At 37.4% G+C, this 27,445-nt stretch overlaps 1 protein-coding gene across 1 annotated transcript in view; it reads right to left on the bottom strand.

Annotated features, from left to right (window-relative positions):
- Positions 1-9,348: 9,348 nt before the first annotated feature.
- Positions 9,349-27,445, bottom strand: part of CAMK4 (calcium/calmodulin dependent protein kinase IV) — a 181,628-nt gene continuing 163,531 nt past the window's right edge. The window contains exons 8-11 of the mRNA XM_006913277.1: positions 20,307-20,382; positions 16,072-16,198; positions 11,415-11,567; positions 9,349-10,357 (exon numbers count right to left, since the gene is read on the bottom strand). Of these exons, the coding sequence (XP_006913339.1) occupies positions 9,926-10,357; positions 11,415-11,567; positions 16,072-16,198; positions 20,307-20,382 (788 nt within the window). The 3' untranslated portion in view covers positions 9,349-9,925. The remainder of the gene's footprint in view (positions 10,358-11,414; positions 11,568-16,071; positions 16,199-20,306; positions 20,383-27,445) is intronic.

The raw sequence follows: 27,445 nt of genomic DNA, 5'->3' as shown, positions 1-27,445 counted from the left end.
TTTTTGGCACTTTCTGACATCAGGGTCAGTTTTAATAGTTTGCCAATATCTGTTTTGCCTCATGTTGCATATCTTTATGTTCCTGGAAAACACCAAGAAATGAGCATGTTTAGTCATTTAATCGGGTTATCCAACTGAGTCCAAGAAACGCCAAAGTTCACTGTGGCTCTCATGTTGTCTGCCGCAGGCTCTAGGCAGCTGAGAGAGCCAATGAATCTGTTGTAAGAAGTGGGAACTCACTGTCAATCACTGTCATTGAAGAATATGATAGATTGATCAAAAGCAAATGGGCATAATTTTGATGAATTCTCTACATTTTCTATATTTACATTTATGGCCAAGTCAGACTTACATGTTTACCTAAAAAAACCCATAGTATATCTTTATATGAAGGAGTCAATAGCACCATTTTAACAGGTTTTAAAAATGAAATGTCCACAGCTCCATTTTCAGTACTTTGAACCAGAAGTTGGGAAGGTAGCCAATAATCTTGGCTTGGTAAACTGATACATTTATACTTTTTCTTTGTCCTCAAAATCCTACGTGCACTCGTTTTTGGCTAATGACTTAGAGTCTAAACTACTGGAGATGTAGGTTTCCTTTATATAATGGTATTCCATTCATCTAGTCCTCCATGCTGTTATTGGTCCAGAAAACTTTCAACAACTCAGGAATACAAATTTCTCTTCTAGGAAAAACTAGAAAAGATATTCCAGATAATGTAACAAAAGCCTGAAAAACCCTAATAGGAAGTATTCCTTTCTCAATGTCTGCTAACTTGTTTTCTGTGGTATCTCATGGTATCTCTATCTTAGCTTCTTCCATCACTCAGATGTTAGTCAACCTTTGTCCCTTCTTTCATTTGCCCTGAGGAATAATGCAGCCATTCAATAATCACAGACGTTATCTGAAACTAGCAAAGTGGTAAGACAACTAAAAGTATATATGCTGTAATCTGATCCTAATTGGTAAATGTTAAGTTGCTTGAAGATGGATGTAAAATACTGCTTGCAGTAAGTGATATAAAAAGGGATTTTTAGAAGGGTGTGTAAAGGGGCAAAAGGGAAGGATGAAGAAGGGACATGCCAAGACCAGCTTGATGTTTGGGGAAAGCAGTTCTGAACATTTTAAATTTCATTGTCTGAGACTTAGCTTTTTTGTACATGTTATCTTTTGAATTCTAAACTTTCAAGTATAATGCTATCTCAAATCCTGTGGGGATTGCCCTTTCAGGTCAGAAAATTTAAAATGTTAAAAATAACTAAGGCAGAAGTAACCTTGGCGTAGGCCTCCATTAGCAAGGCTTTAGCAAGTAGTTAGGTGATTTCCAGAGTCACAGGGAGTTATTCTGACATCAGAGTTTTGCAAACTTTACTCAGATAATCACCATCATTGTTTACTCTCCTTTGTCAGCAGAGATCTGGCCAATGTAGTCTTTGCTTCTAGTGACTGAGGCTTTGCTTCAACTGGTGACTTGCAAAAATGTCTTTGATGTGTTGAGTGATTTTTATTCTGTTTAGAGATGTGCCAAATTAGTCAAGTATGTACATCACAGAGGGCTGATGCTCTGAGGAAGTGCTGCTCACATGTCCATCCAGAATAAGAAAGGAGCGAAGAGGTCCGATTCAACTTTGCACAAGATCTGAAACTTAGCAAGAGTTGTAGGAAGTGTGGACTTCTACAACTGTAGAGTTCAGCCTTTCAGTCTCAGGTTGTTCCTTCACCACTTTGCCTTGCATTTCTCTACTCTATAGATTTCTCAGCCAGACATGTCCCCTTCCTCTTCTCTACCCTGCAAGATTCTCTCCATCCTTCAAATCCAGCCTGTGTTCCCATGAAGCTTTCTTTGACCGTTCCAAGGAGCAGAGAGCATTTCTTTCCATTTCTAGGGGCTTAACTGCCTGCCTAAATTTAGCACAGGCTGTATATGTACAATTGTTTTATCTCCAACTACAAAGCTCACTCCTAGAGGAGTTTAATTCATCTCTGACTCCTTCATTGTACATAATTGTTTCTCAGAGAAAGTTTTCTGAGAAAATAGGTTCCTGGAATGGCCTTCTCCTGGAAGCCTTGAAATTAGCAAATCATTTCCTTAAAGTGTACTTGCGACATAGGCTAATATCCCCTACATTCCATTATTTATGGTTCTGAGAGGAAAATAAGTTATTGACTTTGGTCTATTCATTTCTAAGGGAAGCTACTGACCCAAATATTAAGACAAATGTAGAAACATTAAGTCCATTAACAACTTCCTTCAAACTCTGAGCAACCAAGAGAAATGGGCAGTAGGAGTGTGGAATCTTGACACACTTTTCCCTCTCCCATTCCAGTTGAGTGTCCTACACACATCAACCTTGAGGAGCTGGCGGACAACTCATCACTTTTTTTCCTGAGTACTATAGTGAATCCCAGGGGCTACATCATATTAATTGCTACAACAGTTTTGAGAAAACAGTATATGATTTAATTAGAGTCATGATATAATTTTAGGCATTCCTAATAACCTGATAATAGGTTTTCTACTCAATATCTCATGTGTAAACTTTTGGCTACAGATGTTCAAAGTCAAACAGAGGGCATGCACTCTACACTTCCCAATATCTGGGTCACCTACTTCCCCTTAAGGCAGATATTGTGGAATGATAGAAATAGACAAAGTAAAGGCTCTTCTTGGATTTCTAAATATGTAAGAAAAGTAAAGGAAAACATTTACTCAAGTCCCTCTCTTTTCAAAGAAATGAAATATATAACAGAAAAACGTGAGGACTGAAAAGCTTTCTTATATAAAAGAATTGGCTGTTTGCCTGCTCCCTGAGCTACTAATGAGCAAGACATTGTGATAAAGTGCCACATAATAAAACATTATTTCCTAAAAATGATTAAATGAAAATCCAGTTGATATAAATAGTCTGAAGGATTCAGAATCAAAGTGCTCTCTTATTTCTTAGCTTACAAAGTAACAGCTCCAGACTGACTTAAATATGAGCAAATACCAGTGTAAGATATTATTTACATAATTTTAAATATAAGGATCAAATTTCTAAAACATGTTCAAAGTGCTAGAAATCTTAAATTCCTCTGCACCAAATCAATTAATTCTCAACATTTTTTTTTTTCAGGAATGATGCAATTTTAATTTTTCTGTAAGGAAATTTTACTGTTAATTTGTACTTCCAGCACAATTATTGTTGTACGACCATCTGCAACAGAAATAAAGCTCTCCTAACTTTCTAAGGAGCAAATGAGAATAAGGAACTTAAGCTAAAGGGAAGAAATCTGGAGTATGGGAACCTGTATACCTAGATGTCACCAAAAGGCATGGGGTGCCATGAAAAAACAGGAGTCTTTTTCATCAAAATTTTTTTTTCTGTAAAGGGCCAGATAAACATTTTGGGCTTTGCTGGGCTATATGTTCCCTGTTGAAACTACTCAACTCTGCCCACATTTTGTGACACAGACAGTATATAAATAAATGAGCATGGTCATGTTCTAATAAAACTTTATTTATAAAAACAAGCTCTGGTGGATTTGGTGTCTGTGAACCATAATTTGCCTAACTCCTGAAATCTGTTCTTGAGAATTTAATTTTCTTTCCTTGAACAATTTTTTATGTGGAAATTACTTTAAAAAAATGCACGTTTTGTATGTATATCACAAAGACCATAGATAAAAGAGTGATTGGCATTTGTATAATAAAAAGTATAGCCCCTAACTCCCTTACTAATAATCCCTTTTCCCTGACACCCTTAGTTCGTTAGGTATAAGGAATTACTTAAACCCTCATCTACTGTTCCCACTCAGTAAACTCACAGGAAATGTTAACGTTTCAAAGGAAACAGCAACATTTGTTTGACATGGAATGCAGTACTACTATTACATTGTTTGGACCTAACTACTTTCAGGGAGACCATGAAAATATTACTGAGACAGGGTGTGTGCATAGAAACACCTTGGGAACTTCTGACATAAGTAATAACCTTGACAATAAAAATGTAAACAAATTTGTATGAATCTGCTGTCTGTACTCTATGCTACTGTATATTAGCTGCATGAAAGGCTATAAAATAGGTCAGGTTAAAAGGCAGTTATGAGATGACAGTTTCAATTTATAGTCATACATGTATCTTTTACAAACCAGATTAACTACTATACATGTATCAAGGAAAAGACAAAGGACAAACCTAATCATTTATAATTGATTATCGGAGTGAGAATGCTTAGAGAAAACAACAGCTTTCAAAAATTCTAATGTGAATCCTATTGTATTTGAGTAGCTTGACATAATCTTTTAAAGGGGAAATAAAGATTATTCTTTGACTGAAAAAAATGTCATTTTTAACACAATGAATCACAGCAAAGACTACATAGATATAAATATTCCATCTCCATGGGTTTTCCAGGTCAAAATGCTCACATCAAAATTTTCTCAAAATATGATGAAAACAACTATTAAGAAGAACAGTGTAATTTTACTGTGTTAGCATTGTAACTTAGAGTTTCAAATAGACTTCTGGGCCACCAAGGGCCCCACATTTCTGCAGCAAGTCTGGGATGCCTGTGTTCGGGGTTTCAGAGAACATCTCACAGTCCTAAAGGGCAGCCTGATGGCCAGAGAAATGGAATAAAACATTGATCTGGAATGAGTGGTAGCAAACCAAGACTGAGAAGAGCAAATGATTAAAGGAATCCCATTTTCCATTACTGACAAATGAGAACATACCAATATTCAAACAATATTCAATCAGAACATGGGAAGAGGTGTTCTATTTGGTTCATTTGAGCTCAACCAGGTCAGATGCCTGGTCTTCTCTAGAGCAATGTCTGATTCCTGTGAAGGAGTTGGATAGTCTGCACTCACGGCAAAACTTGCATCTTGCCGTCAGTGGACCTCAGGACCAGATAACAGAGAAAAAGCTGAGTGTAGAAGGAAGTTAAAATCACACTATTAAATCCTCTCAGGTTTTTAGTCAAGTTTGTTGTGCTCTCCAAGGTAAGTATATAAATGGCTGGGCTTTGTGAGCAGAGACTGACTGTATTATCTAATCACAGGTGATATCTGAAAAGAGTAACAGTGACAAAAACTGGTCCTTAGTAGATCAGAATTTAGAAAGAGGAAATGCTGAACTTGGTTCCCATGGATGGTAGCTGATATCTATCTCTCTGGTGTTTTTGTTTGTTTGTTTGTTTCATTTTTCTATTTGTCAGGAACCAAAAACTCACTGAATTGTGCCAGGGGAAGAAAGGACTTTGAAAAAAAAATTATAGAAAATTATTTGGTACATTTATGCTTATAATATGGTTATAAATATTATAATACCAATATTGAGATTACATGTGTATAAATGTTTTAAAAAAACACCAAAGACACACACAGAGTCTAACTATTAAGCAATATTTAACCAGAAAGTGTGCAAATGTTAGCAATGACCCTGATCAGGAATGTATCAGTGATAAACATTAAGGAAATGGAAATATGACCTAATAAACAGTAATTACAAGGATATTACAAATCCCATATGTAGGTAAATGTCTGGAAACTTTGCACTATCTAAAGTAGTCTATTGAATACTCTGCAATGACAAGTAAATTACATAATGGCATTGTAATTATATAATTGATTCTGCTCACTATATTTATGTCAATTATATGTGGAGTGAAACTTCATCAAGAAAAACCTAGTGCTGATTCACTTTGACTGTTTTTTTTTTTTTTGCATCTGTTTTGCAAGAACAATCTTAAAACAGAATAAATGGTTTACTAATTTTATTTTTTGCCTCTTCTGGCATTTCTTTTTTTCTTTTTTCTTTTTCCAATTTGAAATGTAACTAGACGCTTCTGTGAAATAAAAGCAAAATTATGAAACGAAATGGCTCTCTTTAAATCTTCAGTGTAGGCAACCAACCAACAATTACCTTGCATGTGAAACTGGAAATAGGGATTGCTAGACATTCTAAATTACAAAATATGTTTAAAATGCTATGTAATTGAGGTCACGGTAAAAGGCAAACCATTCTTGCTTTTTAAGTCTGCCACTAAAAATGGCTATAGAACCTTGAGGATTATTCTAAAATAGTAGTATGTAAAAAAATTTCAAAAGTCTTTTGGATCCATGTGTAATGGCAGTGTTGATTAAACCCTTCTAAGGAAATCCAAAAAATGCCAGCTGATGATCATAGTCACATCTGGAGGGTTATCATCCTAATTGTATAATCTTCATCATGAAAAGTTGGTATTTTTTAGGTTTCTAGAAAGAAATATTGTCTGAAACATGAGGATGGTGTCTAGCCTAGTCCAGGCCTGCAAACTCCTATTAAGATTCTTTGTGCAGTCCTTCCTGAATGATTCACCCACAGTAAATCTGGGTACACAAGAATACTATTGGCTTCACGGAGAGCCTGTATTCAAGATTCCAGAGACCAAAAGGGATTAACAGGATTGTGGCTAATAGGCAATCTAGCAATGCCCAGGAAGGTATTGTTCTCTAAAAGTCATGTCTAGGAACACTCCTTCTTTGAAGCACATTAATAAGCAGAAATGGCCAATAGAGTTTTTATTTATTTCAATCTATGACATTTCTGAAACATTTTCTTTTTGACCTCCTACCAACTCATCAGTGTGGAAAACCGAGGAAGCTCTAATCGCAGCGTAGAAATTCATGTGTCATTTTGCTTAAAAAATACTCTAGAACAGTGCTATTCCCATACGGTAGCTTCTAGTTACACATGGCTCTGGGCACTCGATTTACTAAAGGTGTAATAGACTCCTGATTTTAAAAACTTAGTATAAAAATTTTTAAAAAATTTAAAATATCTCACGAATTTCTTATATCAATTATATGTTGGAATAATAGTTTGGAAATATTGGATTAAAATACAGTTAATTTCACTCATTTTTGTTTTGTTTGTGTTTATTTTTTAAAGTGTGCCTAGAGAAAATTTAAAATTACGTATGTAGCTTGCTTCATATTTATATTAGACAGCACTTGCTCTAGAAGATAACTTCTACAACCATATTATTCTAACTTCTACTTGGCGTATTCATGGGAAAAATAAGTTCTTAAGGTTTGAGAAAAATCACTGGGATTCCAATTAGATTTAAATAGGGGATATCAAGATTGTCCGTCTTCACAGTAAAATCGTCTAGGTTATGCTGTGCATTTGAACTTATCTGAAGACAAAATTTAATAATGAAATATGATAATTGTCAGCCCTAAATGCAAAAGGTAATTTATTGTTCTTTGCAGAAACTCCCTTAATTCTTTTGCTTCAAATATAACTTGACTATATTGTCAATTAAAGAAAGGTAACATTATGAAGCAGTTTGCCAAATTAAAGCTCCAGCTACCATTATTTAGCTAAGTGATCTTTGAGAAAGATAATATATCCCATTTTAACAAAGAATATAAATATTTGCTGTTCTTTCAAAATGTTAACCAATTATCCTAACTTAGGTTGTATTTCTATGAAATCTTAGATTGAATCTCTTGGCAGAAATGACCAATTTTTGTGAAAGTTTGACTTGTTTTTCACTGGAATGACTAAGTTAGTCACTATTTAGGCATTATCAGGACTTAATCTTTACAAGTCAAAATTTAAAACTCCCATTGATTTTTTAAGAGTGCAATTTACAAGTTAAAAAAAAAGGAGGAAATTACCTTCACATCCTCGGGTGCTCCCCGAGGAAAAGGCGTTTAAATTGGTAAAATTCTTATAAACACATTGGTCCTGGCATTTGCAGTCCCCAGGACCAAGCACTGAAGTGTTGGAATGGTGTAACAACTGCCCTTGGAACAACATGGGTGTAGGCCGGGAGGGACGATATGTTCTGATCTTCCAACTAATTGCCACTTTCTAACAAGATTGCTTTCCCTCTCTTTTTCCCATTTGTAATATATGGGACACTTATTGTATATACCTGTTGAATCTCATTGGTAAAAGTACGCCAGGCAATTGATCATTTAAAATGGAAATCTTAATGCTTAGTAAAAAAGGCATTCTTAAAGGTTAAAAGTAGTGAGCCCTTAATCATAGCTGAAATGGGAATTTTGAAAGAAAAAAGGAAGGAAGGAAAGAAACAGGGAAGAAGAGGATAAGTACTTTCTACTAATTAATAAAAATAAAACAAAAAATAATCTTCTTCTGAGTTCAGATGATGTGCCCTTAAGGGCTATTTCCTCCATGTCAGTGACCTGTCAGGCCCCTAAACTCTGAAAGATGAGAAGCCCTACCTTGTTATCTTCTCAGGAGAATAGCAGGAAAGGAAAATTTGTGCTTGGAAAGCAGAATGTCTACCCAGGTCCAACAGCCCCCAGAAACAGAGGTTTAATTTTATTTTCTAATTTAATAGTTTTGAGGAAGAGCCAAAAAAATTTAAGATCTCTATTTTTTTATGAGGATTTTTATGTGATAGCCATTTTTATCATCTATCATTTTGTTCTTTGAAAAAAATTTTTGAAGTTAAAAGGTACTAAATGTGATACATAATTTCATAAAAGCCATCATTTCTATTCAAATTAGAAATAAATCTGATGTAATTGGAATTTAAATGTGATTTCTATAAGGGAAAAGTGTTAATATAAAAATCAAAGAAATATATTTTGAAAAAAATCATAGTAAAGTATTAGGTGTAATGTTACAGCTTCTCAAGAGTCTGATTTGAAATTGGTGTTTTTTTTTCTTTTTGTTTTTTAAAGTAAATAAAAAGTTGCACTGTCTAAATTTCTTCACATGGAAACTTTTGAAACTACACTGTAAAATGTGGGCACTTTCATTCCAAGTGTGCTAAAAGATATACTAGCTTTTCAGAAATCTCTTTAGTTCATAAGCAGTGTACCTAGATAACCATCAATTGAAGGGAAAAAAAGACTTTTATAAACAAAACTATTTCCTTACTCTAGTAAAGTCAATAATGAATGACATTATAATGGAATACTGTTTCTACTCTATTTAGATACTTTGGCACCATCCTCAGGGGTAGATTTTTCTAAATATTCGAAACTTGGTAATTGTAGAGTTTATACATAAAAATGTTCTGTAAAGTTGTACAAATTCACGAATAAGTCCAATTTTATCTGAAAAATGACAAGGAGTCAATCTTTGTTATTCTAAGCCCGATCTTATCTCTTTTCTTTCCTAAATTTCTTAATTCCTTCCTAAGTGTTGTCCATCAGAAAAACATTGTATTAGAGAACAGGTGAAAGAAAGAATGCATTCCTCAGCATGAGTGCGTAAAATACTTTCTCCAGAATTGGAAAATGGCAGAATTTTATGATAGAACACTTTTGGTTATTAGTAATATAGTGTGTATAAATAAGGACAAAATAAAAATGCATTCCCCACATACGCTTTGGGGGCATATGGTCTTATGGCCCTTCAAGTATGCTTCAATTCCTACCATTGTGGAATTTTTTTTGCACATACCATACAACTATAACCTATAACTGTCTCCTTGTAAACAATTTGAACACATTGATGAAAAGTAAAATGTGAATGTCAGAGGAACACATCTTAGGACACTACTTAGTACGAGCTGAGCAATAATCCAAAGGGATGACTCCCTTTGAGAAGAAATCCAAAGGGTACGGGATGGCTAGGTTTTCAAAGCAAAAACGATTTGTTACTATTTACTTCAAATGTGTGCTACTGGTCCCTGAAAATGCATGTTTTTAAAAGTCGTGTTTTGTTTACTTGCAATTTCAAATTTAACTCATCAGTATTAGGTATCCATTACATACCACAGAATACACTATTTTTTCATAAAGCAGTCACATGCATTGAAGTTAGGATTACCAACTGATACATATGTATTTTTTTGCACCTCAAAAACAGAATCACTATAGTGCATATCATGCTTCCACACCTTCCTTGCTGAAGGACAAAATGCATAAAGTGCCAGGATTTGGCTTCCAGATTGGAAGCTAGCCAATTTAGTACTCTGGCAGGATCATGTCATTCTGCTGAGCAACAATTCCCAGAGCAGGGTTTTCTTGCCCTTCTTTGGAGGCTTCCTCAGTCTTCAGCTTCTCCTCCGCTGAGCCCTCTTCTATTTCCGGGTCGGCCACCTTTATCCCATCCTCTAGTGCCTCGGGCACCATCTTGGTGGCATCGGCAGCATTTATAGCAGCATCTTTAACTTCCTCTACCTCCTGCACCTTCATTGGCTCAGCCTTTGCCGTCTCAACTGCCACTTGAGCCACATCTACTTGAACTTTCTCTCCTTCTGGAAAAGCTTTAACACCTTCATTGCCATCTTGGATTGGAGATGGCTCTTGGCTGGCCTTTTGGCTCTCTTGGATGCTGCCGTGGCTACTGCTGGCGCTTCCCAACCGGGAGGAGGCCACCACGGCCTTCACTGCTGCCTGATTGGAAACAGAAAAGTGTCAGGTGTCACCTCCACTTAAAATTCCAAATCGGAGCTCAATCTCAACTTCACATTTAGAGAGTTTGCTTTATATGTTAATATTCAATCTTTCAAAGTATATTATTCCAAAATTGTCATATGAAAACTTGTTCGTAGAGTAAACAGAAAAATGTCATTCATCGCAAACTAGTCTCTGTATTTAAGCATCTGGACAATTGAAAGGCTGAGTAAATGAGTTTGTCCATGGATTACCAGTTTTCAACAATTTCAGATTGAGTTTCCCAAAGTCTTCATTTCATGGAGCCCTAGTTCTATGCACATTAATAGGTATCTTGGGGATAAAAGAGATTCATGGCCAGATTTATTTGAGATAGACTGCGTTAAGTCGAGGGTATTTAATCCAGGTATTTCAAGTGAATTTAACCATGGAACCCTTCAGGTTTATTTAGTGTGTGTCAGCCCACAAGTGATGGCTGAGTAGAACACTGTTTTTGACCTTCAATTGTTCTTTGAGATCCCTGTGTATATTGCTAGTCCCAAATATCATTATGTAAGAGAAAAGCACCTATTCTCTATTCTACATATATTCTATAAAAGATATATTTTGGAAGATAATTTTCTATATTTGAGTTATTCGAGTATTTTAATTTTACCAAGTACGGTAATTATTTATCTATATTACAAAATATAGTTAAAAAATTTCCCCCCCAATTCTCACATATTCAGAAAGAATAAATATTAGTTTCCTGAATATTGTTGTTCAAGTAGTTCAGCCTCAAGTCAATGAAAAGCAGTGATAATGTGTTCGTTTGGCAAATAAATCTCAATATGTAACACATTTCACTTTATTAACAATAAATTCTTACGAGAGGATAACATAAGACTATAGGTGGCTTTATACAAGTATTATTAGGATTTCAAAGCAGAATTTTGCCTGGTACCACAGGACATGAGTAATAGTATTAGAAGAAGAATTGTGAAATTATCTTTGATAATTCAAGATAAGAAAGAAATACTTTTTTAAAACAACACAAAATGAAATATACGTCACTTACCTTAAGCTTGCGCCGGGCATTGAATTCTTGGAGCTTCTTCTGAGCAGTATCCATGTGTACAAAATTGGCTGCTTTACCTGTGACCCACGGGTGCTGGAGAGCTTGGAAGGTAGTCAGCCGTTTCTTAGGATCCAAAACAATTAATTTTTTGACCTGAAGTGATAAAGAGTCATAGACTTCTTAGGGAGATTTTAATGATGGCTTGGGCTTGTCCCTCATCTTGTGAACTTCTAGGTCTTATTCTTTTTCCATAGCAATACCACTGAATGTATTTTTAAAAATCTTTTTTTTAAGCCCTTGGAAATTGCTGGGGTTAAAAACTGCTTCAAGTAGCAGTAGCTGAGGGAGTCTGAGAAGACAGAGCTGTTTGCCACCAAAATGGTGGCTGACTTTCCAACAGAGGTCAAAGAAACAGGTCCTTGCTGGCCTGTGGACCGAAAGCTCTTTGAAGGAGAACCAGTGTCTGAATAATTCTGGGCTGCACTTCATATCACTTAGAATTCAGAACTTAAAATATATCTCAGTGAAGACAAAATCATTTGCTCATTCATCATTCTTTCCGTGGGGATTAAAAGTCAAACGAAGGGATAGTGTCATAGCCTCTATGATTATGCTGTGATTCTATCATGAAGTTTATGGTTCTCTCTAGTTCCTTAAAGGTACTTGAAGAAACAATCTGAGTGCCAGAGTAAAAGCCTATTTAGGATCAAAGTAAGATGTCAATGGCTTGGAGGCATGATTCGTTTGAAGGACTGAATCCAACCAATAGCAGCCCATTCTGGTAAATTTATCCCTGCTTGTGAGGATGAGCCAACAATACATTGCCAGAAAAATCAACATCCAAAATAATCCCTGGCCCTGGGCTCAGAAGGGGTGACCTGGAATGAGTCAAACACTATTTGTAGTCAGGAGGCATGTTCGAGCCCTAATTATGTCTAAATACTTTTGTGACCCTAGACAAAGACCCGCATATGAGCTGAATACCTATAGACACTCTCCTAGGCCCTTTTCTTATATAATCTTATTTTCGCCTTAATTCCTTTGTAAATCCATTTTTTTTTGGGGGGGGGGATATCGTTTTCTGAAATTTATTTATTTAAATTAGTTTCAAGTATACAGGACATTGGTTAGACATCTATATAGTTTATAAAACGATCCCCCCAATTGCTCCCTCCCTCTCCTGACCCTCTATCTAGCCATCATATTAATGCTAACTGCATTCCTTCTGCCATGCTCCTCATCTATCAACTACTAATTTGCACTTCTTTAACTCTTCTCCCCTTTCTCCCAGTCCCCCACCTCCCTCCTCTCTGTCTGTCACCAAATTATTCACTATATTTGTGAATCTGTTTTTTATTAGTCTGTTCTTTTTGTTTTTTAGATTCCATATATAAGAGAAATCATATGGTATTTATCCTTATCTGTCTGACTTATTTCACTCAGCGTAATAACCTCTAGGTCCATCCATGTTGTGGCAAATAGTACAATTTCATTTTTTTTAAATGGCTAAGTAATATTCCATTGTATATAGGAACCATAATTTCTTTATCCAGTTGTAAGTCCATTCTTACATGCATATTAAAAAAACACAGGTAATTTTTCCCTTGAAACTATTAGCTCCAATTTATAAGTAAGTGATGGAAGGGAGCTCGGAAAGATTTAGTGACTTGTCTAAGGTCAAACAACTTGTAATTGGGGGAGGCTATATTCAAACTCAGGTCTGTCTTACCTCAGAGCTCATCTTGTGGCCACTCACCATAGTGCCTCCCAGGCAACCTCTCAGGCTCATGTGTAAAATGTGTAAAATGAGGGACTTTGGATGATTTAAGGCCTACGGTCTTTTCTAACTCTAATAACCTAAGAAGAACTGAACACAGGCTAACAAAATCAGGCTGCAAGGCAAATGAAGGATAAATATCTGGTTCTCCTTTTACTTCTTTTCTGTAAAATACACAAAGGAATGTGTGTTTGGGGTAGGGACACTGAATTTGTAGAAGGCAGAGACATGAGGCTACTTAGAGTTAAAATCTGAGAGGTGGTGGAGGGCAATTCAGATGATTACATAAAAATCTGGTAGTAGTCATAGCTATATCATCTGTTGAACACATGAACTAATAATTTTATGTACATGATACCTAATCATTAACATCCTTGAAAATTTGATATTTCCCTCTCATTTCCAATCATCCTTTTCTTTACCTTCACCCTTACCATCTTCTTCCTCATGAAAATACAAAGAATTTATTGAAAGCCAATAAGTATTAAAAATTTACATATGCCAGCATCTATCTTCACATTTGAAGATACTGAAGTATTGAATTGTTAAGAAACCTGCTGAAGGTCAGAGAGATCCAGTGACCTTGTCAGGATTCAACCCCAAAGCCTTAGAGGTATCCTACGCACCCCTCTTACAACCTGACTCTTTCACTCATTGGCACTTTTGCATCTGCCAATGACAACGGATGCAGGCTCTCCTAATAAGTACATATTTATGGGCTCAAGGATTTCTTTAGTTCTGAAGTTTGATAAATTTATGAACCAATGAGATTTAGCTAAATGAAGAAACATCACTGCTAATCCTCTTATCCGTTTAATTTTTATTAGGGATGAGAAGAAAAGAAAGGAGGGCTAAATAAAGGAACTCTTATTGAGTTAGTTGGTGGTTGTTACTTAACATGTATCATATCCCTTAAGTCTCCCAACAATCTAGAGATAGGTAGAAGTATCACCCCTTAAAAGAAAACTAAGCATAGAGAGGTTAGATAACAAGCCCAAGATCACATCTCTAGGTTATGAGAAAGAAGGCACTTGAATCCAAATATGTCAGACTTTAAAAATCTGTGGTCTATTTCCTAATTTATTGTTTCAGTCAATAAACATTTATTGAGTCTGTACTATATGCCCATATGGCATTAAGATCTGGGAACACATGCTTTGTCCTCTCCCAGGAAGACTTTTGCCCAAGTAAATATAAATGACAATATCATAAAAGAGGAAGTCTAGGGGACAAAGGAACAAACCAATTGTAGGAGGAGGGACTGCAAATTGGGGGCAGATCAAGCCTCCCAGAGGATATCAAATGGCAGCTAGGGCTTGAAGAGAAAAGTTACCCCCTCAAAGAGCTGTGTATGTGAATGTATGTGATGGTGGTGAGGAATAGGAAGGAAGGATGGAGGAAAGAACATTACAAAGCAGAAGAAAGAGCAATGGCTCATATCCAGAGCTACACCGATGAGGGATTGGAAGTCTGGTGACTGGAGTGAAGAGAGATCAAAGGAGAGTGATGTGAAATGAGTGGCAGGGGAGAGGGTGACAGGCTCCAGACCAGGCAGCAAGTGTTGTATATACCTTGTGATAGGTCTTGGATTTTGTTCTAAGAGCCCCAAAGCAGGAAAGTGACATGATGTGATTTATTTTTAAGGCTATTCCTCTGGATTCTGTGTGGAGAGTGTATTGGGAAGGCCATGAGAAGAGGCAGGGAGACCAGACAGGAAGTCGTGGCAGTGATCCAGTGGGAGATGATGGGGGCTTGGATTGGACAGTGGTGGTGGAGGTGGAGAGAAGTGGGTGAATTCAAGAGATGTTTAGGAGTGTGGGGCCTGACTTGAGGGTGGAGTTGGGATGATACATCCACATATCATGCATACTCCTTCTCTTCCCAGTCACACTGGAAAAGTCATAGCTTGTAGCATATTTGTTTCATGGAAGAACATGGGAGGTAAGATGAAAATGTTTGGAGGGAAAAGAGCTTTGGATAAGGGGTGTGGAAACTTGAATCATTATTTCCTGACAATGACTTTTTGCTGGGAACTTACATGACCTAGGACAGTCATTTCACTTCTATGGGCTAAAGCACACTCATCTTTAAAATGAGGGGAAGACTAGATGGCTTCTAAGATTCCCTTGGAGAGCTAACATCTCTGATTCAAAAGTCAGCTTTTAGGAATTACTGCATGGTTTTTCTCTAGAGAATAGATGGTAAATGTTTTAATTCTATGCTAGTATCCTCTTTCTTTTAGAACAGGTGAGCCATCTCCTCAGAGGGTATGTGTTTCCTGAATGCAAACAAACTTCATTATTAGCTTAAGTTAGAACCCAAGTAAAACAAACAAACAAACAAACAAACAAACAAAACTCACCAAACAAAATGCATTTTTAGTACAGTGTAACTTGTTTACAATGACAATGATAAATGATGGGACTTGTGTTATTATCAGGATATTTTAATAAGTTTAAAAATTTCAAGAAAAATGTTGTTTTATTTGAAATATAACCAAATCTAGGTAATAGCAAGCCATGTTAAAACAAAGTTCTGTGTAAGCTAATGTTTGGATTCACCCAACACAGCGGTCTTCATAAGCAAGGCTCTATATTGACTAAGTGGTAAAAACTCATTAATTAATATTGCAGTAATCTGTAGTTTGTGTTAATTCAGCTAGTAGTGAGTCAAACATATCTATTTTTCATTATGTATAAGGAAAATGTATTAGTATATACTGTTTTAGCAAAAATACAGTTATAAAGAAGTAAGCTACTAAGCAGGGCGAATTTAAAAATGACACTGCCCATTAACTAGCTAAAGATGAATGTGAGAGATTTCACTTCACTTCATTTCATTTCATTTCATTTCGTTTCATTTCATTTCGGTTATACTTACCAAGTCCTTGGCGTTTAGAGATACTTCATCCCACCAGGGGGAGATAAAGTAATATTCACAATTCAGAATTCTCCTGAACATGAATTGATCGCCTCTTTCATCATAGAATGGTTCGAATCCACAAAGTCTGGAGGGACAAAAGATAGGGAATAAAATGTTTTTAAAAGCCTAAGTATATTTCATCAATTTTTTTTGTAGAAATTCAAGACTACCCTTTCTCACAGCTTCCCATTATGAATGCAAGTCTATTCGGCACGAGTATGTAACTGCCTTGTGACAATTCACTTTTGAGAATGTAAACACTCATGTTTTCAGGAAGCAAGAATAGATACAAAACCAGTTTAGGATTTCTAAAAAAAATTATAAAAATATTAATAATTATGACACAAAACAACAACAATCATAATAGTTAACATTATTATTGGCACTATGTTGATGACTTTCCATGATTATTTTCACCAGGAATTGGAAAGACAGAGATTGATTAGAGTTCTAATTTATCAAAAAGTAGAAGAATTAGGATTTTAAGAATAAAGAGATTAAGAGGTGGAAAGAAATGATTTTTCAGTCATTTTTACTCAGTCTTATTCACTGAATTCTTCCATAGAAATGAGCAAAGTATTAGATTTCTATCCCATTGCAGTTTGGATTTCAGAGTGAAAAAGACAAGAGCTCAAACTACTATCAGAGAATGGCCTTCTAAACTTCATACAGTGAAAAGATAGATGCAGCCAAAGAGATGAGCAGCCTAAAGTTTCTTCAACCTTGTATGTAGTCCTCACTTTTGTACTTCTAACAGACATTTTACTATGTTCACCTTCGTTTCCCACAACAGGGTCAGCATAAAAATAAAGGAGAAAAGTGGAAGAAAAGAAATGGAGAACCACCTCTGGGAAAATGAGTTGCCTTTTTAGGACTATCAAGCCTCTGCTGCTTTTAGAAGGGTGAAGGTTCTGAAATCACTAGGAACCAAAAAGGGGCTATAAGAAAAAAAGCCCCTGCCAGGAAATGTGTTGTATTTGACAGAAGATGAGGGAAAACAAATGAGTAAGTTAAACAACATTTCCCCCAATTCTTCCTTCAGGCCGGCCAGGTTGGTGCAGAACATGAAATGTTCAAGTGCTTCCTGATGTAGTGGGTTTCTAGGAAAAGCAATTTCTCACGTCCTGTTGCTCAGGGAACGTCCCCTTGGGAGAGTCTTTGTCTCTTTCAAATATTCTGCAGCCAGCCATGAAAAGGCAAGACTCAGGTATGCTGAGGACTGGGCCAATGCCTCCACTCCCTCCCACTGCAGGTCCCTACAGAGGATCCTGCTCCAGCTGAGGAGAGAAGGGAGCCTAGAGTCCACTCCTTGATTGACAAGGAAGCTGCTCAGTCTTTCCTGTACACTCCATGACACTAGAAAAATATAGTCTGTTGTTGGTTAATCACAGAGAAATTAGCAAACTTTATAGGCTTATTTTAGGGAACTCTATGTTTTCCTTTCTGGAAATCAAGAGAGAAAAATGACAGTTCAGAAGGTACAGTACTTAAATGCCTTTCATTTATCTCGGTCATGTCAGCAAATTGGTGAATTGGTGACAGAGGTAAAAAGTTTATGTCATGTCATCCTGAAATGCCAAAAATCGAAGAAATGTGACACAGAACACAGGATGTACACACACACACACACACACACACACACACACACACACACACACACACACAGTGCAAAAATCCTTCAGAAATGGAAATATTTGAATGCTGACAAGGACGTTTAGGAGAATGTTAGGATTGTACAGGCTTGAAGTGTTGCTCCAAGCCATTGGGCAGAACTGCAGTGTTTAAAGCTGAAAGAGAGAGTTTGAATCTCTGACATCATCTGATTCTGATTCTGACCTGAGCATCGGTAGTAGTAGCTGTTTTTGTCTGTGGGGACTAAGGGTTTAGGTGTAAAGGTAGAGGGATCAGAATTCCCGTGAAAAACAACAAAATGGCCTTTATTTCCCATCTACTGTCATCCTTAGAAATAGCAAGGTCATAACACAAAATGGCCTGGTGTAACTTTTAATAATAATGAAGGAGGTACACAGCCCCAAGGGCACATGCCGCTGGGGAAAGTGTTCCAGTGAATCCTGCCTGATAGAATTCATCAATTATTAGTGAACTACAGATTAAATAGAAAGTCCCCAGACTGACAGAGTTAGACCAGAACTAATGGTATTAGTAGGAAGCAGTACTTTTATTTTTATTTTGTGCTACTACTGTTTACTTTCAACCAACATCTATTAATTAATGACCTTAAGTAAACTGGGGGAAAGGACCTTGACAGACTTTAAATATTATTTCCAGGGCAATAATAAGATGTTTCTTAAATGATTACATTTTTTTCTCTTTATTTTCTCACATCAGTGACCATATCATGGAGTTTTACTCATTCCTATTTTTCAGTTTTACAGGGTGAATGTAAAGTATCTTAGTTTCCTATCTCCATCTCTCTGAGTTTTTGTACATCCTTAGTACTTTAACTCTTCCCATCCCATTTCAATACAAAATTGTAATTGGATGGGCACATGTATGTTTTAGGGACAAATCTGAGTCATTATTTGTATAGTTCAGTTTTTCACTTAACGTCACTGAGTATGATATGTCAACTACATACTTCGGGAGACAACATTCTTTCCCGAGTATAAATATGATATCAAATATAAGCTGAAAGAATTCTGTGATGTGGCCTTAGGAATTTGTTTTAACAAATTAAGCACCTAATGTGGCAAACAGAAATCACCCAACAGTTTGCACTTTCATAAGAAAAAAACATGGTTCTCTACCTCTCCAAATTCTTCTGAAGCTTTAATATATTCTGAAAACACAGGGAATTGAACACTGAAAATATTTTTTGACATTACAGAATAGCAGATGGCTAATTTTTGAGTTGCTTGTTCAACCTTTTTGTCTTGGCTACTGACCAATGTATATACTCAGAGTTTACTAAGTTGCTTAAGGTGTGTGTGTGTGTGGGGGTGGTGGTGGTGGTGGTTCTACACCAGTTACCTCATGCCATATTACCAAAACACTTGAATTTCTAAGCTTGCTATTAAATTTTTTAAAAAGCCCTCTTTCTTTTATGGATCGAATCGCATCCTCTCTAAATTCTTATGTTAAAGCTCTAACCCACTAATATGATGGCATTTGGGGATGAGGCCTGAGAATTAGGGTTAGAGGAGTTCATGAGGGTGGGACCTCATGATGGAAGTAGTGCCCTGTTAAGAAGAGATAACAAAGAGCTTGCTTCTTCTCTCTGTCCTGTGAGGACACAGCAAGAAGGTGGCTGTCTCCGAGCCGGGAAGAAAGCTCTCACCAGAATCCGGCCTACCAGCACCCTGACCTCAGACTTTCAGCCTCTAGAACCATGAGAAAAAAATTTTTGTTGTTTAAGCACTCCGCCCGCCCCCCAATCTATAGTATTTTGTCATGGCAGCTTGGGCTAACCAATAAACCCTCTTTCAAACCCTCTAAAATCTCTTTATAGATTTAACTGTTACAGCTTTCAACAATTAACCTCGTAGGATCCTCCAAAGGGCAACCAGATCTATTTGTTTGTAATGAAATCCTGAAACTCATTGATATTTTGCTTTTGTAGCTATTCAACAGCCATCTTCCCCACTAGACATTCTTTTATCTTTCTTGCTTATTTCCCTTGTATTTGTCTACAGTTTCATCATCTCTTTTGCAAATTTCCTGAAACCCCTTGTGTATTAGTAGATAGGAGCTTAGGAATGAAATTGGGGATACCAGGGAGTGAGAGATTTAGCCCATATTTTTTCCTGCCAGAGAAAATGTTTCTCTGAGTTTAGGCTATTAAAACCAAAGTCCTTGAGAAACTAAAAGAAATAGGAAACAAAATTGAGAGCCAAAAATGCATTTAAAACACTTCTGATAAGAAATGTACCAGTTTGGGATTGCTTAAGAGATTAAACAGCCATTTGCCCTTTAAAAAGGACTAATACACTAATTATTTTGATGCAATGCAAATAAGTAAAATAAGAGCACATTTAATAGGTGAATACGAGTTTCACATTTATTACTATCATCAAATAATGAATTGTTCTCCAAATCTGCTATGCATTGTATAGTAGAATGAGTCAAAGAAAATCACAAAAAGTCAAAAAGATTTTTTATGAGGACTATAGTTACTTAGAAAATATTATAGCAAAGGCAAACAGTTTGCATAAAGATTGCTTTTCTTCACTTACAAGATGTAGGTGATTACTCCTACAGACCACATGTCCACCTCAGGTCCATAGGCACAGCCTCTAAGAATTTCAGGTGCTGCAGAAAGAAGAAAAATTGTGTTAAACTGGAGTTTAAATTCAACATTTACATTTAATAACAAGTGACAGGGAAGAAATGAATTCATCAACACAAACTTAAGAAGAGTTTTATAACCTGTCTTCTCTCTCCTAACCAACAAATGAGACTACAAATTCTTGTCTCTTTTAGCGAGAGATTATAGTCTCTCTGTGCTTGGAGTACATAAAAATAAAGTTATTAACTTTAATATTCTACATCGCAGCATCATGATACTGCTCAAATCAGATAGATAGAGCTATGCTTCTGCTACAAAAGATCCCTTACTTCAAAGAGAGCTTTGTACATAGAAAAGAAAGAAATGAAAGTTTAGCATAGTAAAGGAAAAGAGGCACAATTATGCTACCTTGAGATCTAGATAAGCTTGGAGAATGGGGCCTCCATGAGTATGTGCATTTGACAGTGTGCAGGGCAGAGACCAGGGCAGACAGTGGGAGGGATTGGGAAGTCACTAGTGTTAGAAGATTGGAGCAGGAGCTAGGAGGGCCCTGGCACAGGCCCCGGTGTTGAGAACTACATGTAGATCCCCAGGGACAGCTGTTTCAGTCATTTTGGGACTATGAATTGAAAAAAGGAGGACTTCTGTGTGATAACGAGGCTGCTCCTATTAGTCCTGCCCAGAGGAAGTTGCTCTCAACCGCATAACAGCCCTGTAGTATAGAATCGTGAGTTCTTTCATGTTTTTATTACCTTGGAGCTGTGAAAATGGCTAGTTAAGCGAGTCCAATCATTCGCCCTGAGGATTGGAGATGTTGTTTGTTTGCCTACCTAACACCTAACAAAGGAAGAAAAGGAGATGTGATAGTTCAGGCCTATAGCCCAGAATGGCCGTTTCCTATTTTGAACAAAAGTGCTGTAGATGTCAGTGGGGTCTCTGGTCTCTGAGGAAGGAGCTGACAGATGCATGCTGAGGGCACACTGAGGGAGGCCTTGGGGGTGAGGAAACAACACTTTTCCCTCGAAGTAGGGGACAGAAGAGCAGGTGAACTGGATCCCTGTCCACTCAGGCTGGAAGTGTCATATTCAGTGCAGATTGTCAAAGTGAGCTCTAGAAGGAAGCTGCCCTCATGGGACTCTGGGCTTAATTTAGAGAAAGGAACACAGATTTTTCCCTGACATCTTCTCATCCCCCTCTCTCCATCCTTTTCCAATGAGGATATTCTCTTCTCTGTAGAAACCGTCTTACATAAGATATGGGAGGCAAAGACACTGTATGGTGAAATTAGAGTGTGCATTATAGTGCCCTAAGCAGCAATTCAACAACATGTACTTTTTAAGAAATTGTATCTGGGGCCAAGAAATTCTTCTCATCTATAGGCAAATTATTCCTAGAAAATTTTCCTCTTACGATTTAATTAACATAATTAAAAAAAAAAAACGCATGCTCGATGCCAACACCATTCACTCTGTCAGGTAGGCTTTCATTTCCCAGAGCAGTCTGTACCCCACAGATGGTTCTTTGGCCCCAACACTGAACTCTCATTCAAAAATGATTTGCTTGTCATAGTGCAAAGGAATCTCAGGTTAGGCTTCCACTTTCAGGAGGGCTGCTACTGTCCATCTTAGTCTCTGAGAGCTGCTCCAGTCTGGGAGCTGCATGCATCAAATATGCATATTTAGTACCATCAGCCCTTCCCCACTCAGGTCTTTACATCAGAAAAGTGCTATCAAGTTACACACTGCCATTGAAACATAAATACAGAAGTATATCGGGGAGAATCTTTTACATTTTCTGGGTCTTGGTTTTCACCTCTAAAATCTAAGTGAATTGGACTGGCTAATTTCCAAGTTTACTTTGAATTTTAAACCTGCCAGCCACTGTAATTATCCCTGGTAGAGGGATAATTACTGACAGCTTGAACGAGAAGAGAGGACGAGTACTCCACCTACAGAATCCGCTATTCTCATTCCTCCTACTAGTGCACCTACTGTCTGCGCTGCCCTGTGGGCACCAGTCTGTTGGCTCTACTGAGATCTACTAGATGGGAGGCACCTTGTGCTGTCAGCATGCTGTCGCAAGGGTCAGGAGCTTTCTCTGGTCATAGCTCCCAGGCCAAAGGTCCCCCCAAAGTGAATTCCACGGAACCAATTTCTTTCTAAATCCACTTCATAGGGCATCTGGGTTTCTTACTTGACATGGAAGTATATGATCTCCCTTTATAGAACTGGGTGTAAACTTACTCTCCAGAGGCAATTTGTTTCCTTGGAAGGCAATACGCTGCAATGTGAGTAAACTTGTGGTGTGAAAAGCTCAACTTTCCACCGTGAGATGAACCAAGACAAGAGGAATATAGAATGTTTTTGTCTTCCATCATAAACTTCCCTTAAAAAGAATTTTTATAAGTTTATATTTACCGATCATAATATAAAATTTGGGTGAAACAAACTCTAAACACCTGGACACAATTAGATGCCATTCACACTAACCTTTAAATATTTTCAATTACTGATTAATGAGACCTTGACTTCGGAACCAGCAGAACATACTCCTGTGATCTATCTGAACCTTTTCCAAGAGGCAAAAGCTTTTGGAGAATAAATTTCAGGCTCTGGCATATCAGTGCTTCTAGTCTCCTAAGTATCAAATGTCCTTGCAGGTAATTTTACAAATGTATGATTTTCTTAAGAGGGAGAAATAGTTAACTACTTCCAATTTAGTTCGAGAAAAGATTGATCAAGCAGCCCACCTTTTGATACTGAGAGCACTTCTGTCTGTCTTTCATATATTTTCTCACCTCATTGCCAAAACAAACAAACAAATAAACAAACAAAATGGAGGTGGGGAAGAAAATCATTTCGAGGTACAATACAATTTTTTAGAATGAATTTAAAATAATTTAGAATGATCTTTTCTGAAATAGTCAATAATCATTTACTGATTTCCCTGGCTATCTTTTAAGTGGGTCTATTTTCTGCTACTTTTTAAAATTACCTTATCATTCAGATTGTTGCTCATTAAACACTAAATGCTACAGAGCTCCCAGGACAAGTCATACTCCAATCTCCAATGCAGAACAATATGGTTAATGGTCTTGGAATTGCTAAGATATCATACATATCTTTTTAAAAAGCAATTTTAACTGAATATAAATATTAAATTAAAAAACTCAAACTTTAATTATAATATTTTTTCACCCACATACCACTTAGACCTCAGAGTGCCGATTTTTTTTTTTTATAAGATTATGGTGCCATTAAAACATCTAGAGATTGAGGTCCATCTAGAGATAAGAACGAATTCCAAATCATCAAATAAAATCACTGTAACCAGTTCTGGAAATGGTCCTAAAATAAAAAAGCATCAGGTACAGCCATTGGCACACTGATAGGGACCATCAGTGCTAGTTTTTTCTTCCTTTTTGCTAAAGCCCTAGGAGAAAAACAGAGGGATGATTTTGGTCATTGATTATACCTTCATTTTGTCAATGCCCTAGATGAGCTTTATGATCCCTTCCTACCTATTGAGTTAAAACTACAGGTGGCATTCTTTATCAGAAGACTTTTTCAAACTATTGTTAACTGTTTTGAGAAAGACAAATCCAAGGGAGATTAAGGTGAATGAAATCAACAGATTCATTCATTCACTCATTACATACATCATGAACTATTTAATAATCTCCAGCTGTAGAACAGGTACTGTGTTAGGTGGTGCTGGGGGAAAAATAATGGGCAGTCAAAGGGAACAAGGGTCTGCCATTGGGGAGCTTGCAGTTTGGTGAGGAAGGTAGATGATCAAGAAAACCACATGAAGAAATGCATACTGGTAACTGGAAGTGCTTGGAGGGAGAGAGTCTCTCATAGAGGGCTGACTGGGAGGAATGATCAGGGAAGGTGACTGGAGGAAGCAAAGTTTAACCTGAGATACAAAGGATCCTGAGAAGTTAACTAGGCAAAGGGGGAGAAGGTGGTGGTTGAGGAAAGAGAAAGAAGAGGGTTCCAGGTGGTGAAAGCACACATGAAGAGGCCTTGTGGCAGGAAGGAACAAGGGGCACTCAAGGGACTGGAAGAAGCTGGAGTGGCTGGAGCACAGCGTGGTGTGTGCAATGAGGCCCAGATGTGATTAACACCCAGCAGGCAGGTCAGGGCCAGGCCGCAGATTCTAGTAGATCAGGGTTGTTTGTTTGTTTTCAAACTCTCATTTAAGCGAGTCAAACATATGGGGGAATATATACCTACCTCAGAGGAAAAAACACCGTGGGACTTTTTTTTTTTTTACTGTAAAGCCTTGGCTTGAATTCAGAGTTTTCTTGGGCCACAAAAACCCAGGGCATCTTTAGCACAGCATCTAGAAGTCTCTCTAAACTTCACCTCAGGAGAGCAAGCAGTGTGGAAGGAGGAGGGAGAGGGTTTTATTTGCTAGAAGCAGATCAGAGTTTGGAAAGTCTCTGCCCTTCCCTGTTCCTAACTTGGCCTAGGAACCCAGAGGAGAAGAATGTACTCAGGGCAGCCTCTGTAGGCGGCAGCAGCAGTGCTCAAAGCTGGGCAGACTCCAAACTGGTGCTGTTCTCAGCATCTGCACCATGAAAAGCATTAGATGTCCTTCGGTCATTTGTTAAGGTATCTATCGCATATATTTGGAAAGAATGGAGCATAACCTTTTTAACTTCGTCAAGTGCAATGTTTGCTTTGACAACAGATAAGAGAGGCAATGTCCCAGTGCAGTATGTGAAGTGTTATAACAAAGGTGTGGATCAGTTGAGATGCTTCCAGAGGGGGCTGCCTCTGGCTAGGAGCAGCCCTGTCAGCTTACCACAGCGCCTCTCAGAATTCTATCAGTTCTACGCATGCCACGCTGTGAAAAGGTTGAGAAAGGCTGAGAAAGCATTTGAGGACTCTGTCACTTTGGTTATCTATGAGTTTTTAGTGTAGAATAAGAAAAAAGTTTGAAGGATGTTTTGAAACAGAAATGATACGCTTTATGTTCTAATCCTTCCTTCTCATTTTCCTGGGCTCTCTTGATCTTTTACTACAAATACCAGTCAATCCAACTCTCACTTAATATTTTTCATTTAAGCTGTTAAAAAGGTCTTTTTTGCCACACAAATTGTGCGATATTTCTCTTTTTATAAATGTCTTAAATGGGTGAAGAAAGATAGCCTGTTTACATTCCTCACCTTCCTCTTTTAAAAAATAATACTCTAAAGAGAAAATCAAATATTGGAGAACATCTAATGCTTTTCAGAAGAGGAAAAAATAAACACAACTTGTTTTTATTACTCTTGATAGTTCCATTTCTATGAAATTCACTTTTCTATAATTCCACTGAAGCCTCCCATCTTGGAGTAATCACTGTTTGTTCCAAAACTTAATCAGAATGAGTTTCTTGGTCACTTTAAAGTTTTGATAGAAGTTGGCCCAGGAATATTAACTATTAAAAAACTGCCTTTCCATTTTTTTGGGATGAGGTGGAGTATAAATAAATAAACCATACAAATAAATAAACCCAACTCATCCTAATGTTAACATTATATAAGAATCTCTCTTGTATATGGAGATGCAAATACAGAATAATGGACTTAGAATTCAAACTCCGTCTCGTGTGTTAAGTATGACAAATACTGTGTTTTTCTCTAAAGGTGCTATATATCTTACTGATAATTATCAAGAATAATTCTTTTGAAACTTTTTATTTTTATTTTATGAATATCCTTTCTGTAACAACATTCTAAAGTGGAACATTTTGGGGGTGTTCATGGCCCAAATAATATATTTCGAGCATGTCTTCTACCCACTTGCCATCAATCACTTCTTTCTTTTGACCTCTTCCCCTCCCATCTTTCCACCCTCACATATGCAAGAATAGAGCTGAGCCTCACAGCACTGCAGATTCTCTGGCACAGTTGGTTCTGTTCTTGAAGCAGTCGCTTACAGTTACAAAGAAGTGGGCACAGAAAATGATTTATAGTATGGAGACCAAGAAGTTAAAAAACTCTCTAGAGCAAAGAGAACAGGAGAAGTGAGAGGGTGATGTTGGTAATAACATCTTTAGATTCGTTTATCAGCCATCTTAGGCCAAAATATATTTGGGTAACAGTGATTTAACTAAGTGGTTGTCATAATCCTCAAATTAGTTTACATATATAGAATATATAGACAGCTTTTGTGGTAATATTTAAATACCATATGCCATATATCTGCTAAGTGATACAAAAATTAGCAAGACTCTTCCTCCTCTTCCCTTGTGGATAGCCCTGAATCCTGAGAGATGAGTCAGTCAGCTTTTGTGACCATTTTGCAACCCAAGGAAGTAGTTTCTTCTACTTCTGACTTTAGATATCAGAATATTATTTTGTATATTGAGCCCTAAATCTGTGCCTTACAGTAGGGGTCCTCAACCCCCAGCTGCAGACCGGTACTGGTCTGTGGCCTGTTAGGAACCAGGCCACACAACAGGAGGTGAGCGGCGGTGGCCAGTGAGCGAATCTTCATCTGTGTTTGCAGCTGCTCCCAGCTGCGTCGCGGCCTCAGCTCCACATCAGATCATCAGGCATTAGATTCTCATAGGAGCACCAGTCCCTGGTGCCAACAAGGTTGGGAACCTCTGCCTTACAGCATCCGATCATATTCCTAATTCTGTCCTGTGGAGCCTCCTCTACCATTTGACATCTATGAATGATAAATGTGGGCCTTCTCTTGGGCCTCCTAAAGGTGATATTGCCCAGGGATCAATCTGGGTCGTTTCTTTTTCTGCCTGGATAGTCTCATAACTTTAAACGGCATCCATATGCTGATAATGCCACACTTATATCAATAGCCATGTCCCTGCTCCTGAACTTCGAACATATACACCCTTTTGCCCACATGTCACCTCTACTTGGATGTCTAACAGGCATCTAAAAATCAACAAGCCCCAAAATTGTTGCTCCAAAAGTCCTCTCCATCTCAGTAAATGTTAACTTTATCCCTCTAGTTGGAGCTCTCTGATCCCCTCCCTAGCTACTCTTTACCTCCTGTCACTGCATCCCAACCAACCGGCTTCCTTGCTGAGCCTTAAAGACACCCAGGCCATGTTCCTGCCTCAGAG

This window comes from Pteropus alecto, unplaced genomic scaffold, assembly GCF_000325575.1.
Source record: "Pteropus alecto unplaced genomic scaffold, ASM32557v1 scaffold20, whole genome shotgun sequence".
Classification (NCBI taxonomy): Eukaryota; Metazoa; Chordata; class Mammalia; order Chiroptera; family Pteropodidae; genus Pteropus; species Pteropus alecto.
Note: the sequence above shows the minus strand (reverse complement) of the source record. Positions and strands in the feature narration are given on the sequence as shown.